Source organism: Sitophilus oryzae, unplaced genomic scaffold (assembly GCF_002938485.1).
Source record: "Sitophilus oryzae breed Bouriz unplaced genomic scaffold, Soryzae_2.0 scaffold_1440_pilon_pilon, whole genome shotgun sequence".
Taxonomy (NCBI): domain Eukaryota; kingdom Metazoa; phylum Arthropoda; class Insecta; order Coleoptera; family Curculionidae; genus Sitophilus; species Sitophilus oryzae.
Genome location: NW_022146105.1, coordinates 6513931 through 6527499, shown reverse-complemented (window position 1 = coordinate 6527499; position 13569 = coordinate 6513931). Strand labels below are relative to the sequence as shown.

The window sequence follows — 13569 nt, the reverse complement described above, 5'->3', positions numbered from 1 at the left end:
GGGGTTAGATGGCAAAATATCGAAAAAAGTTATTCGAAAAAAGTGTTTAAAATGATATTTTAAGGCTATCTACAAAATTTGCGACAATTATATAAAGTGGAAAATGCATATTTTTAGCCCTGGCTCCAAGCCTGGTTCTTCTATGAAAATGTTTTATATGGAATTTATTACTGGATTGGCTCAAGTAACTTGATATTCAAAGTATAGCATGCACCACTGAATTATTGGAAACCTGACAAACTGTCAAGAAACACGGCATGGCTACAAAAATTACCGTTTCGAAATCGACTTTTCTGATTTTATCCTCTGGAAATGACTTCAATGTGAAATTTTGAATTGTTTTACTTTTACACATTGAATATCAAGTTACTTGAGCTAATCCAGCAATGAAATCCGTATAAAAATATTTTATAGAAAAGCCAGGACTCAAAATATGCCTTTTTCTACTTTTTCTTATTTCCGCTCCAAATTTTGCAGGTAGCCTTAAAATATCATTCTAAACATTTTTTTCAAATAACTTTTTTCCTTATTTTGCCATTTAACCCCACTTTTCGCGTTTTCATAGCGGTTTTTTTTAATTTGCCGCCATGATGGTGATCACGTGACTGATGTCATAATAACTTTTTAGGTTATTAAACATGCAGGAGCGATCCACCAAACAAAATTTTCGGAAATCCTATAAATAAATTTTTTTCCCATATGTAGCCAACATTATGGTGGACACTGTATATTAAATGAGAAGGGGCGCCTGGTGGCAAAAGTTTCTGTTTTTCTTTAGAAGGAAAAAATGTAGAGAACAAAATGATGTTAGTATTCGGAAGTCGTAACAAGGCACAAAAAAGTTCTACCTTGTTGTGCAAAAACGTTTTCGCATTATTTTTTAATTTACAATGTACAGGGTGGGTCAAATTCGACGCTTTTAAATGGAAACACCCTTTTCTATAGGAGATAGACAAAAACTAATATCGGTGTCTGGAGCTCAATTTTTGTCAAAAACATGATGGTGAAAACCGCATATCGATATCTGTTACCGTTTCGGAGTTACGGGGTGTTTTTCAAAAATATGCATTTTTAATAAATCGCTGTAACTTTTTTGCTATGGAAAATTTTGTATTTTTATGAAAACATTTCCAAAGTACCTTTTTACGTAGAATTTAATGGTTTAAGTATAATTTTTTTTAAAATTAATGATTTAAGAATTATTAACAGAAAATTTGATTTTTTATATGGGACACCCTGTATATTTTAAGTTTATTGAAAATAATTTAAAATTACCTTTACAAAAATATAACACACTTGATATTTTGCTCGATTCCTCTTCGAGGTATAAAGTATATAAAAATTTGCCCGCTTCAAATGAGTAGGCTTTGAAAGGCACCGGCTATAATGCAAAAAATTCAAGCTGTGAGCATCAATTAAAACGAAAATAATATTTGTTATGAGAGATGCAGAATTTTATAACAATTTAAAATATATTTAACCAACATCAACACATTTAAACTATATCTAATAACAATAAAAATAAATAGCAAACCAAGTCATGAGATTTTGCTACAGGTGTTCGACATATCGACCGTCTTCTGTTATGGACAGACGGGGCAGTTTTTGAACATTTCTCGCGGAATTCATTAACTCAGTAGGGGTGAAAGATACCCTCTCATAACTGCTAAGTATTTCTAATTCTTGTCTAGATTATACGGAATAAGGAACCTTTATTCTTCCGCAAATATATCCATAGGATTAGGTCCATGGGCACTAAGTCAGGCGGCCTCGACGGCCAACGGCTGAGTCTTGGTTAGTTATTCAATTATTCTTGAAATAAGCTGCAAAAATTTGCTGATAGCTTCAGCGTTCAGAGGCGGTGCGTCGTCTTGCTGGAAAAAGATGTTTTCGAGTTCCATTAAGGGCATATCATCAATAAGGGGTCCAAAGCCTACTAGTTAAAAGTGGCGAACTTTTAAAAATTCTGTATTTCGAAGGGGATTATAACAAAATGTCAAGTGTGCTATATTTTTGGAAAAGTAATTTTAAATTCTTTACAGTTAATTAAAAATATAGAGGGTGTCCCAAATAAAAAATCAATTTTTCTGTTGATAACTCTTAAATTATCAATTTTAAAAAAAATTATACTTAAACCATTAAATTCTACGTAAAAAGGTGCTTTGGAAATGTTTTCATAGAAATACAAAATTTTCCATAGCAAAAAAGTTACAGCGATTTGTTAAAAATGCACATTTTTGAAAACCACCCCGTAACTCCGAAACGGTAAAAGATATTGATGTACGGTTTTCACCATCATGTTTTTGATGAAAATTGAGGTCCAGACACCGATATTGGTTTTCGTCTATCTGCTATAGAAAAGGGTGTTTCCATTTAAAAGCGTCGAATTTGACCCACCCTCTACACTTTAATTGAGCGTCCTAAAATATCTTTCATACTAAACATCATAATTTTACGTAAAACACAAATTACATATCTCCAGAAATATGCAGCATGTATTTGAGAAATCAAAACACACAAACATTAATTAAACGAAACGATTAAGACTGCAATCGAAACAGAGATCAGAATTTCTCGAAACGGCGTATTAACTGCGTCGATTTTCGATCAACGTGGAGCAATTGTTTCGTAGCCAGGGCGACTGGGATTTGTGTAGCACTGTTTATTAGCTTTCTTTGAAGGATAATATATCATTTTGTAAAAGATTTAAGTCAACAAGAAATTTGAATTTTGGAACTTCAGAAATCCATTTTCTATCACTATGCGACATTGCGCCCCGACGTTTGGTCGCGTGACAACGTTGTCCCGACGTCCAAATGCTGCTTGGGAATATCTTCCAACTCAACCGACGATCGATTTTTTTTCGTAAAATGGTCCTTCTAGTGTTTACTACATTTTTTGTCTCTTGTAAAAAAACGCTACCGCGCATACTTATTGAGGAAGTTGAGGAAACCTCGATGTAAGGATGGCGTCCTTACATGTTATGAAGCGTAAAGGTTGATTCTCATTATACCTTCCATATCAGCTTCCTTCCGTTTACATAAAATATTATATGATGTAAATGAATAGGACAATGCACACTACCCGTTCCGTTTCCCTTCCGTTCCATATCCTTTCTTTCCATACATTTTTTTGGCCGACGGACTTAAGCGTATCGGAAATAGCGTTGTCAAGTTCTTAAATTTGTACCAGCTCTGTTAAAATTTTGCTTATATTTATTTATTTTTTTTACTTCTTAATTAAATCTATTACTTTTTGCAAAAGATACAAATTTTGAATATAAAACTTTCGTAATGATATAAATTGTGCAATAAAAAGTATGGAACTGATACGGAATGGAAGCTTACGTATAGCGTCATCAATACAATAAAAATTACGGAACGGATATGGATTGGAAACGGAAGGTATAGTTAGAATCAACCTTAATTTAGCTATCCTTAACTACCGTATTAAGGTTGATTCTCACTTAGTACCTTCCGTTTTATTGTACAATTTATACCATTACGAAAGTTTTATTTTAAAAATTTGTATCTTTTGAAAAAGGTAATAGATTAAGAGGTGAAAGGATAAATAAATATCAGCAAAATGTTAACAGAGCTGGTACAAATGTAATAACTTGACAACGCTGTTTCCGACACGCTTCAGTCCGTCCGTCAAAAAATGTATGGAAGGAAAGGATATGGAACGGAACATACATGATATAATATTTTATGTAAACGGAAGGTAGCTGATACGGAAGGTATAGTGAGAATCAACCTTTATGCTGCTGAGATTAATATTGAGACCTTTTTTCGCAAAAAGGACAGGAAAACATATTTTTTCTCCTGATAGTGTAATACAGACACGGGAGAAAAGTTATTCCTCTTCAAAACAGTTAAAAATATTGGCAATTGGAGTCTTGGAAAAAGCTTTTAGATATTTGAAAACCCATCCCGTTATTAAAAAAGTAAAATATATTCAGAGAATTCAGAGAGAAATTATATCTTAAAATTAAATATTGCAGTAAATAGTAAAAATAAATAATATAGAGTGTTATAATATTTTGAGAAGCTCATAGCATGCCAGATCATATGATTTATAAATATAGGGTGTTCCATTTGAAAAAACATAACTTTAGTTCATATCCTCAAAAAAAAATATTAGAAACTTCGCTACTGGATTCTACATAAACAGTTTCCACTTTATCCATACATAAAATACGAAGTACTAAAAGAAAAAACTGCAACATTAACTCCAAATTTTATTAAAACTAGTTGTGAAATTAGAAAAAATTTCATATAACAATGAAATTACATTTTTGTGTCAATAACCTTTCCTGCTGTCGTCTTTGTAATTTTTCGGCAGGTCACAAGTTTGACTTTAAAAAAACGAATAAATTTGTTTAGGCTACTATAAAAAGTCTTATATTAAGGAATTTAAAATTTAGATTGATTTTCGGTTGCCGACCCCACTCATCTTTATTTTAAGTGCGTGTAGGACGTTGTCATCGAAATTTGTATTTTTTTCGCCAAGAAATACTATTCAATTTGAATCGAAGGGACCATATTGTGGACGAGATAAACATTGCATATTATTTCCATTTTTATTTATTAATGAATTTAATACACTTAGCGGTCTCAATCACAGGAATTATTACGAAAAAACTGAATCAAAAACCTGATATACGAGGGTTGTCTTTTATATTTTGCTTATAGAGGGTCCGGCAATAGTGCGTCGGACATCTGTAGATCCTAGAATAAAGAATGTACGATGTATGATGTATTTGAGGAAAACATTTTAACTTTTACAGGGTGGATTAAAAAAGTGCAAGTGCATCCTTTCAAATCACTCTACATTGTCCTAACATATGAGTAAATATATTTCGATAGTTTCAGAGATATTAGTAAATAAATAAAAAATATATTTTTCAGCCTTTCTTAAAAAAAATATTAAAAATACAAGAACTGTCCCGAAATCAAAACTATATTAGGTATTTACTTTAGATGGTCATACAGGATGTTTAAAATTCTACGCCAAACTTTCTAAAATATAAAATAATTTTTCTATATATAAAAAAACCCTATATATTATTTTTTCATTAGATGGAGAGTTAAAAAATGAAGATTTTTTGTATTTATAGTATTTCAAAATTTTTAGTGGTTTTGCAGATACACGCATTATTATTTCATATGACTGTTTCAACGGTAAAGTGGGAGAGAAAATCATTGGGCAGCTTTAATAAAAATTTGCTGTGGAAAATGCCATATGAAATATAAAACCTCCAATATCTGTGAAACCGTTAAAAAATTGTAATACTGTAAATACAAAAAAAAATCATTTTTTAATTCTCCATTTATTGAAAAAAATATATATACAGGTTTTTTTTTACATATTTATAGCAAGGTAAGTACAGACCATTTAAAGTAAATACCTAATATATTTTTGATTTCAGGACAGTATTTTTAATAATATCTTTAAGAAAGACTGAAAAAAATATTTTTTATTTATTTATTAATATCTCTAAAATTATCGAAATATATTTACTAATATCTTAGAATCATATAAAATGCTCTGAAAGGAAGCCAAAAATGCAATAATATACAGGGTATTAAAACTAAAAGTGTTTCGGACATCCATTGCCTTTATTTATTTTGCTTACTCAACGTTTCTGTCAGAAGTATCACTGACTGTTATCAAGTGTGAACTAAACTAAATCCTAAATCCTAATGCAGTCAAACATGAGGTTTTCCACTAAGAATACCTGCATCGGAGCGTTTTATGAGTGGTTGCCATATTGTTGAAATTTCCATATTTGGATTGTTAAAGATTTTATTATTGTTCGCAATTAATACAGCCTCTATAAAATTTTCGCTTTTTCTAATGGGGTTCTTTGTGGACAACCCGGCCGACTATTTTATGTTGTGGTGCACCCAACTTCATTGTTTCACCTCTTCGCGTATGTTTTTTATGTTCGTCAAGTCGTACATGTAGAGGACGTTTTGTCTCTCCAATATACGACTCACCGCACTCGCAAGGTACCTGGTAGAAGCACTCTTTCTCTTGGTTTGATGATTCAGGTTCTTTTTTAGGACACTTCTTAGAGTAGTCCCAGATTTAATACTACCTTAATAATACCCTTTTAATACTGAATCATTGTCTACCACATTCAAAGTAATATACAGGGCGTTCCATTTAAAAAAAAATCATCCCAATCTACACACATTTTTTGAGTCACCCTATAGATGTTAAAATAGTTTCCTGAAATACATCCTAGTACATAGTTTACGTTTGCACTTATACCAAAATTTCTAAGTGGTTTATTATAAGAACTACAGATTTTTTTTTTTGGAGGTGTAAAATACCTTTACGTACGGAGTGTGGGACTCAATCTCTCCTTAAGCTGCCTGGAGGACACTACCCACTAAACGTCACCCACTCGCTTCTGCCACGTCAATCTGGACCCTCTGGACGCATCTCTTCAAGTAGACGCCGGACTGTTCCTTTTTTTATTACCCCTGCTCTTCGCTGTATTTTGCCTCTAGTATATTTTGGGCCAGTTTTGAGATGGCTTCAAAGTTTTCTCTTCTTTCTGTTACCGATTTTAAGATAGTATCTGCGGAGATGTTGCCACCAATCGTCATGCGTGCCTCACATCTTTCCTGTTCCCATCTTGGACAAGCAAACATTGTGTGTTCTGGAGTATCATTGGGTTCAGCACAGTATCGGTATTCCGCGACTTCCCTCTTTCCAATTTTACACAGGTAACTCCCAAAATTTCCGTGGCCACTCAATATTTGAGTAAGATAGAAGTTTACCTCTCCATGCTTTCTTTTAATCCACATATTTATATTTGGGATGAGCTTATATGTCCATCTTCCTTTTTGTGATCTCTCTGCTTGCCCTGGTTTGTACTTCACCCTTGAGAAAGAGTCGTTCTCTTTCTCTTGAGAGAAGATGCAAGGGCACCAGACCCGATATCACCAAGGCTGCCTCAGTTGAAGTTGTCCGATACGCCGAGCAGACCCTCAAAGCCATGACTCTCTGTGCACCTTCAAGTCTTTTTTTATTTACGTGCATATTGGTTGCTTCGTTCCACACAGGTGCTCCATACATAATAATATTCTGGCACGCATATGCTAACACTCTTCTCTTTGCTGGTGTTGGGCCCCGAACGTTTGGCAGTATTGCGGACAACGCTTTAGCAGTTCGTTGTGATTTCAGACACACCTCCTTGATGTGCAGGCCCATCGTGAGTGCACGGTCTATGTGGAATCCAAGACAGTTGCTTTACTGGATTTATTATTATATCTTTAAAATAACCTTATATGGTCAACTTTTCTCTTGCGGCTCAGTAAAATCGCCTCTGTTTTTTCCACAGATATTTCGAGTCTGTGCTCACGCATCCATCTGGCTATGATCTTTAGTGTATCACCTACAGTCTGCATTAGGTCGAGGTCGTTTATTTTTTTGTTTCTTTTAGTTTTTTTGTTATTATCACAGCAAGATCATCGGCGTAACAGATCAACTCTGTTCCACGAAAATAATGGGCGACCAAGAAATAGTCGAGGCTGCAATCATTGTTATGCACAGCGTAATTATTAAAAAGGAGAAAAATCGAAAACATCGTCGCTTGTGGCAAACCCAAACTTTTAGAAATCGATATAATTTACTGCAACAACTTAGTGTCTGAGGAGGGCTATGATCAGTTCAAAAACTTTACAAGACTGACCAGACCAGACTTTGAATATTTACAAAATTTAATAGCACCAAAATACGAACAAAAGATATCTACAAATTTTAGAATAGCAATTTCATTAAAATCGACATATTCAATATTAATTTTATTTACAAGATCTTGCCATGCGTTTTTTTTATTTTTTAATAATACAAAGAATGTTTAAAATCCCATAAAATAGGCATCTTTTCATATTCTTCAATTAATAATAACGAAGATTCATTGATCCACTCCATAATTTTAATAAAGAAAACAAAAAAAAATCACACACGCACGCACGAACGCAGACAAAACAAATTGCCGATGCCGGTACAAACTGAGCGTTCGCGCACACATAAAATCCCTTTGAGCGCGGACCAAAAACCGACACCAGACGGCTCACGTTCGCGGCTGCTCGCGCACAGACAGATTCAGAGTGAGCGTGCGCACCATTACTAGTGATGGGCGAGACTGGTCTTGGACTACGTTTAATCTGCAAGACCAAGACCAAAACTGACCAGTGCAAAACTCCCGCGTGACCAAGACCTATCATACAAGACTCTTGCAGTCTTGCATTTTTTTTTCACGTTTGCATGATGTTTGCACATTTTTAAGTGTGAACCATGTGTGAAGTAATCTAAATCCTAAAACTACTAAGTTTAATATTCAAAGAACCAAATTTAAAAAGGCTATAGTCATATCTAGCAATAATAAAATCTTAATCTAGGTATGGAAATTTCAACAATATGGCAACCATTCATATAACGCTCACTGCAGGTGTTCTCAGTGGACAACCTCATGCTTGACTGCACCCAACTTCTTCACGGGTAAATGCTAGGCTGTAGTATTTAGCTCAGTAGTTTTAGGATAGGTACCCGGTGGCGTAGAGGTACAGGCTCTCGTCTACCAACCTCAAGGTAGTGGGTTCAAATCCCACACCCGGCATTTCATCAGCCGACTACTAGACAAATAAAAATACTTTGGATACCTTGGTCGACTCAGCCTTGAATGAGTACTTGGGATTCATAATCCTGAGGTAATAATAGGCGGTTGAAGTTCCTTGTATACCGAAGGGCTCTAGTATGGCAAGCTGTACCTTGCTACTCCCAAGGCGTTAAACACTATATACGGGAGCTATTATTATTATTATAGTTTTAGGATTTAGATTATAGATGGAGAGCTGGCTACATAAAAATCTTATCATCGTTACATGGCTAATTTTTCTTGTGAGGTATCCTTTTGTGTAGCCATTACGAAATAATTATGTCTGCCAGCGCGACCCCGGGGCTTAAAGCAGGGGTGGCCAATCGAAAGGGTAAAATTTTGACACTAAAAATATTATAAGGTACACGAGTTATAATTGCCAAAATGCTTTTATTTATTATTAATAAACGTGGAAAATTGTTGGCAGACATTTTTCTCGTAGCTAAAATGCCGACAGACAACGCAAAAGAGGCTTGAAATTTTGACAAAAAAAATCGCATACATGCATGCCGATTTATGGAATGTCATATTTATTTACTTAAAAAGCCGTATGCAAAAGGGCAGACGAAAAAAATCGTGGCTCAATCAACGGTAGACAGTTATCAAAAGCACGATATTACTCTACAGGGTGAGTCTTGGATAAGTGTAAGTATGTTCAGGGCTAGTATCTGGACAAAAGAAATATATTTTCTCTTTACCGTTTTTCAAATGAGTCCAAAATAACCGTTCAAATTTGAAAATTTAAAAAGACATTTTTAGAAAGATTTATTTTTAAATAATTTTGTGAGTCACCTGTTTTTTTTTGTATTTGCATCCATTATTTTAGTATCGTAACCATAGAGTAAAGCCGTAAGCATGGTAGGTTAAAAAATTATACCGTGGGTAAATTTGCGGTGAACAGGCAGTTGTACAAAAGTTTTCTAAAATATAAAGGAAATTTTTTAAAAAATGCATCATTTTCAAGCGCTAGAGTAATATCGCGCTTTTGATAACTGTGTGCCGCTGATTTAGCCACGATCTTTTTGTTTGCCCTTTTGCATACAGCTTTTAAAGTGAATAAATATGACATTCCACAAATCGGCATGCATGTGAGCCATATTTTTTATTCAAAATTTCATGCCTCTTTCGCGTTGTCTGTCGGCATTTTAGCAACAAGAAAAATATCTGCTAACAATTTTTCACGTTCCTTAATAATAAATAAAAGCTATTTTCGCAATTATAACTCGTGTACCTTACAATATTTTTAGTGTCAAAATTTTACCCTTTCGATTGGCGGCCTCCGCTTTAAGCCCCGAGATCGCGCTGGCAGACATGACTATTTCACAATGGCTACACATATGGAGACTTCACAAAAAAAAATAGCCATGTAACGATGATAAGGTTTTTTTATGTAGTCAGCTCTTAGAATATTGGTTCACAGTTGATGATACTTCTGACCGAAACGTTGTGTAAGCAAAATAAATAAAGACAATAAAAGTCCGAAATTCTTTAAGTTTCAATAGCAAAATAAAGGAATGATTCACCACAATACATCAAAACACTTTACTTGTACAGGGTGGGTCAAATTCGACGCTTTTAAATGGAAACATCCTTTTCTATAGGAGATAGACGAAAACTAATATCGGTGTCTGGAGCTCAATTTTCACCAAAAACATTATGGTGAAAACCGCAAATCAATATCTGTTACCGTTTCGGAGTTACGGGGTGTTTTTCAAAAATGTGCATTTTTAACAAATCGCTGTAACTTTTTTGCTATGGAAAATTTTGTTTTTCTATGAAAACATTTCCAAAGCACCTTTTTACGTAGAATTTAATGGTTTAAGTATAATTTTTTTAAATTTAATAATTTAAGAGTTATCAACAGAAAAATTGATTTTTTTATTTGGGACACCCTCTATATTTTTAACTAACTAAAAAGAATTTAAAATTACCTTTACAAAAATATAGCATACTTGATATTTTGTTATAATCTCCTTCGAAATACAGAATTTTTAAAAGTTCGCCACTTTTAACTAGTAGGCTTTGTACCCCTTATTGATGATATGCCCTTAATGGAATTCGAAAACATATTTTTCCAGCAAGACGACGCACCGTCTCTGAACGCTGAAGTTATCAGCAAATTTTTGCAGCGAATTTCAAGAATAATTGAATAGCTAACCAAGATCCCAGCCGTTGGCCGTCGAGGCCGCCTGACTAAGTGCCCATGGATCTAATCCTATGGATATATTTGCGGACGAATAAGGTTCTTTATTCCTTCGTATAATCTAGACAAGAATTAGAAATACTTAGCAGTTATGACAGGGTATCTTACACCTCCACTGAGTTAATGAATTCCGCGAGAAATGTTCAAAAACTGTCCCGTCTGTCCACAACAGAAGACGGTCGATATGTCCAAACCAAACCAAACACCTGTAGCAAAACTTCATGTGTTGATTTGCTATTTATTTTTATTGTTATTAGATATAGTTTAAATGTGTTGATATTGGTTAAATATATTTTAAATTGTTATAAAATTCTGCATCTCTCATAGCAAATATTATTTTCGTTTTAATTGATGCTCACAGCTAGAATTTTTTTGCATTACAGCCGAAGCCGTTCAAAGCCTACTTATTTAAAGCGGGCGAATTTTTATATACTCTATTTCTCGAAGAGGAATCGAGCAAAATATCAAGTGTGTTATATTTTTTACAAGGAAAGGTAATTTTAAATTCTTTTCAATAAATTAAAAATGTAAATCTCTAACAGATATTGATTTGCGGTTTTCACCATAATGTTTTTGATGAAAATTGAGCTCCAGACACCGATATTTGTTTTCGTCTATCTCCTATAGAAAAGGATGTTTCCATTTAAAAGCGTCGAATTTGACCCACCCTGTACACCCAACGCGCGTTTCGCTGACAATGTTAGCTTCATCTACTCACTAAAATTTTAGTTTTTATCATCTGCTAACAATGCAATTAAATAATAATGCAACATTTTCAAATTCTTCCCGTATTTCAAAAAATAATCGGGCTAGTACAAATTTGTGTGTAGTATCTTTAGTTTCATAAAATAATAGCAACTTGATGTCATTGTACTTATAAACAAGAAACTCTGTAAAACACACGAAAATGGTACACCCTGTACAATGATTTTATTGGAACGCGGTATTATCTGTCAAGCCCGAGAATATGAAACTTTGACAGACGGTGTCCACGAATGCAAAAATAATCTATCTTAAAAAACACAATGTCCACTAACTAGACTATCACAAAGTCATATATTGTTTAAAAGTGTTTCGGAAGCCGACTAGAGTTTCTCTATATTCATAAGATACAAGATACACCTGATGCGGTTTCAAAACAATAACGATTATAACATATTTTTTTATACTTTTTACTGATTGTCAATTCCTCGATTGTGCTAAAACAGTTTCACTCCTCGTACTTTAACAGTCAAAAAATTAATTTATTTATGAATTTTCGTTTTTATTGTATTTAAATGAATACCCAAAAAGTTCATATATAAAACTAGAGCATACTATGTCGTCGCGCCTTTTGGTTTTTTTATCGTTTGACCGATTAGTGATTATAAATAAGTTTTTTTTTAAATAAAGAGAGACGCATTTTAGCCGTTTTGGCTATTACTCGAATTAAAAGTGATTTTTAACAAATTATCAGTATGGCTCCGCTAAACAGTGACAGTTTGGTGCATGATGATAATTTACTTAATTTGGAATCAGGAAGAAAGCTGGCTCATCCTGACCCTGGAGAAGAGATTGTTATTTCGGGTGAGTGGTAATTAGTAGTGATGTAACGAATATTCGCATTCGTAAAATATTATAATCGAATATACAGGGTGTCCCAGAAATAAGTGCAAGTATTTTAACTGGTAGTATTTCAACCCCAGAAACGGACCTATGATGTTTTTTTCGCGAAAAATTTTTTTTTGAAAATTCGGCATTTTTTGAAAAAATGTTTTAGTTTTTAGTCAAAAAACATAATTTCTTGATAATATGGCAACATAGGTAATAGATTAAATTTACAAGAAAGAAAATCCAAAAAAGATTCAGTGGTTCTCAAAATTTTAGCAAAAAATAATTTTTTTTAAATTTTGAAAGTAAAATAACTCCGTTATTTTGGACTTATTTGAAAAACGATAAAGAGAAAATATGTTTCTTTTATCAAGATCTACTACTCCTTAAAATACTTGCACTTATTTCTGGGACACCCTGTATATATAGAGGGTAGCGCACCTCATTCGCCTCGATTGTTTATAGGAAAACGGAAAGATGTAGAAACAATTTTTTATGGGTATATATGGCAATGTGGAAAATTTAAAATTATTTTGAAATGTTTAGTTATTAGGTAGTACATAGCTTTACCATATGGCTAATCTATTTTAAATATTTATTTTATCTGCTTTTATAGCAGTACTATATAGTACTGAACCAAAAAATATTATTTTCTTGGCTTGCTGGTGTATATCAGTCGTTTTGACTAATTAATTTTTCACTAAATTCAGTAACTATTATCTCTACCATTTAAACTTATTTCAACAAATTAAACTAGAATTCAAATTTTGTTCTTAATTTGCTTAACAGACACATTAAATTTTGATAAATATTACTTTTTGTCATGGTAACTATGATGTAACGTAATTGTATTAAAAATATGGGTAAAAATAGAAAAAATTGCAATAAATTGCAAACTATTAAAAAGAGGTATATGACATACTTAATAAAAGTTGACGAGTTTTGTAAAATCTATCAGAAAAAACATAATATATAGGGTGCACCATTTAAAAAAATTGAGATTTTTTAATTTTAATTACTTGAAATTCATAAATATATTTTGAACGCTCTGTAGCGTTTAACTAAAATATATTTACATTTATCTTTTTCTTCATCTCCA

At 33.1% G+C, this 13569-nt stretch overlaps 1 protein-coding gene across 1 annotated transcript in view; it reads left to right on the top strand.

The window, feature by feature from the left end:
* Positions 1 to 12202: 12202 nt before the first annotated feature.
* LOC115876924 (fatty acid synthase-like) overlaps positions 12203 to 13569 on the top strand; it is an 86272-nt gene continuing 84905 nt past the window's right edge. Inside the window, exon 1 of the mRNA XM_030892972.1 lies at positions 12203 to 12446. Within this exon, the coding sequence (XP_030748832.1) occupies positions 12338 to 12446 (109 nt within the window). The 5' untranslated portion in view covers positions 12203 to 12337. The remainder of the gene's footprint in view (positions 12447 to 13569) is intronic.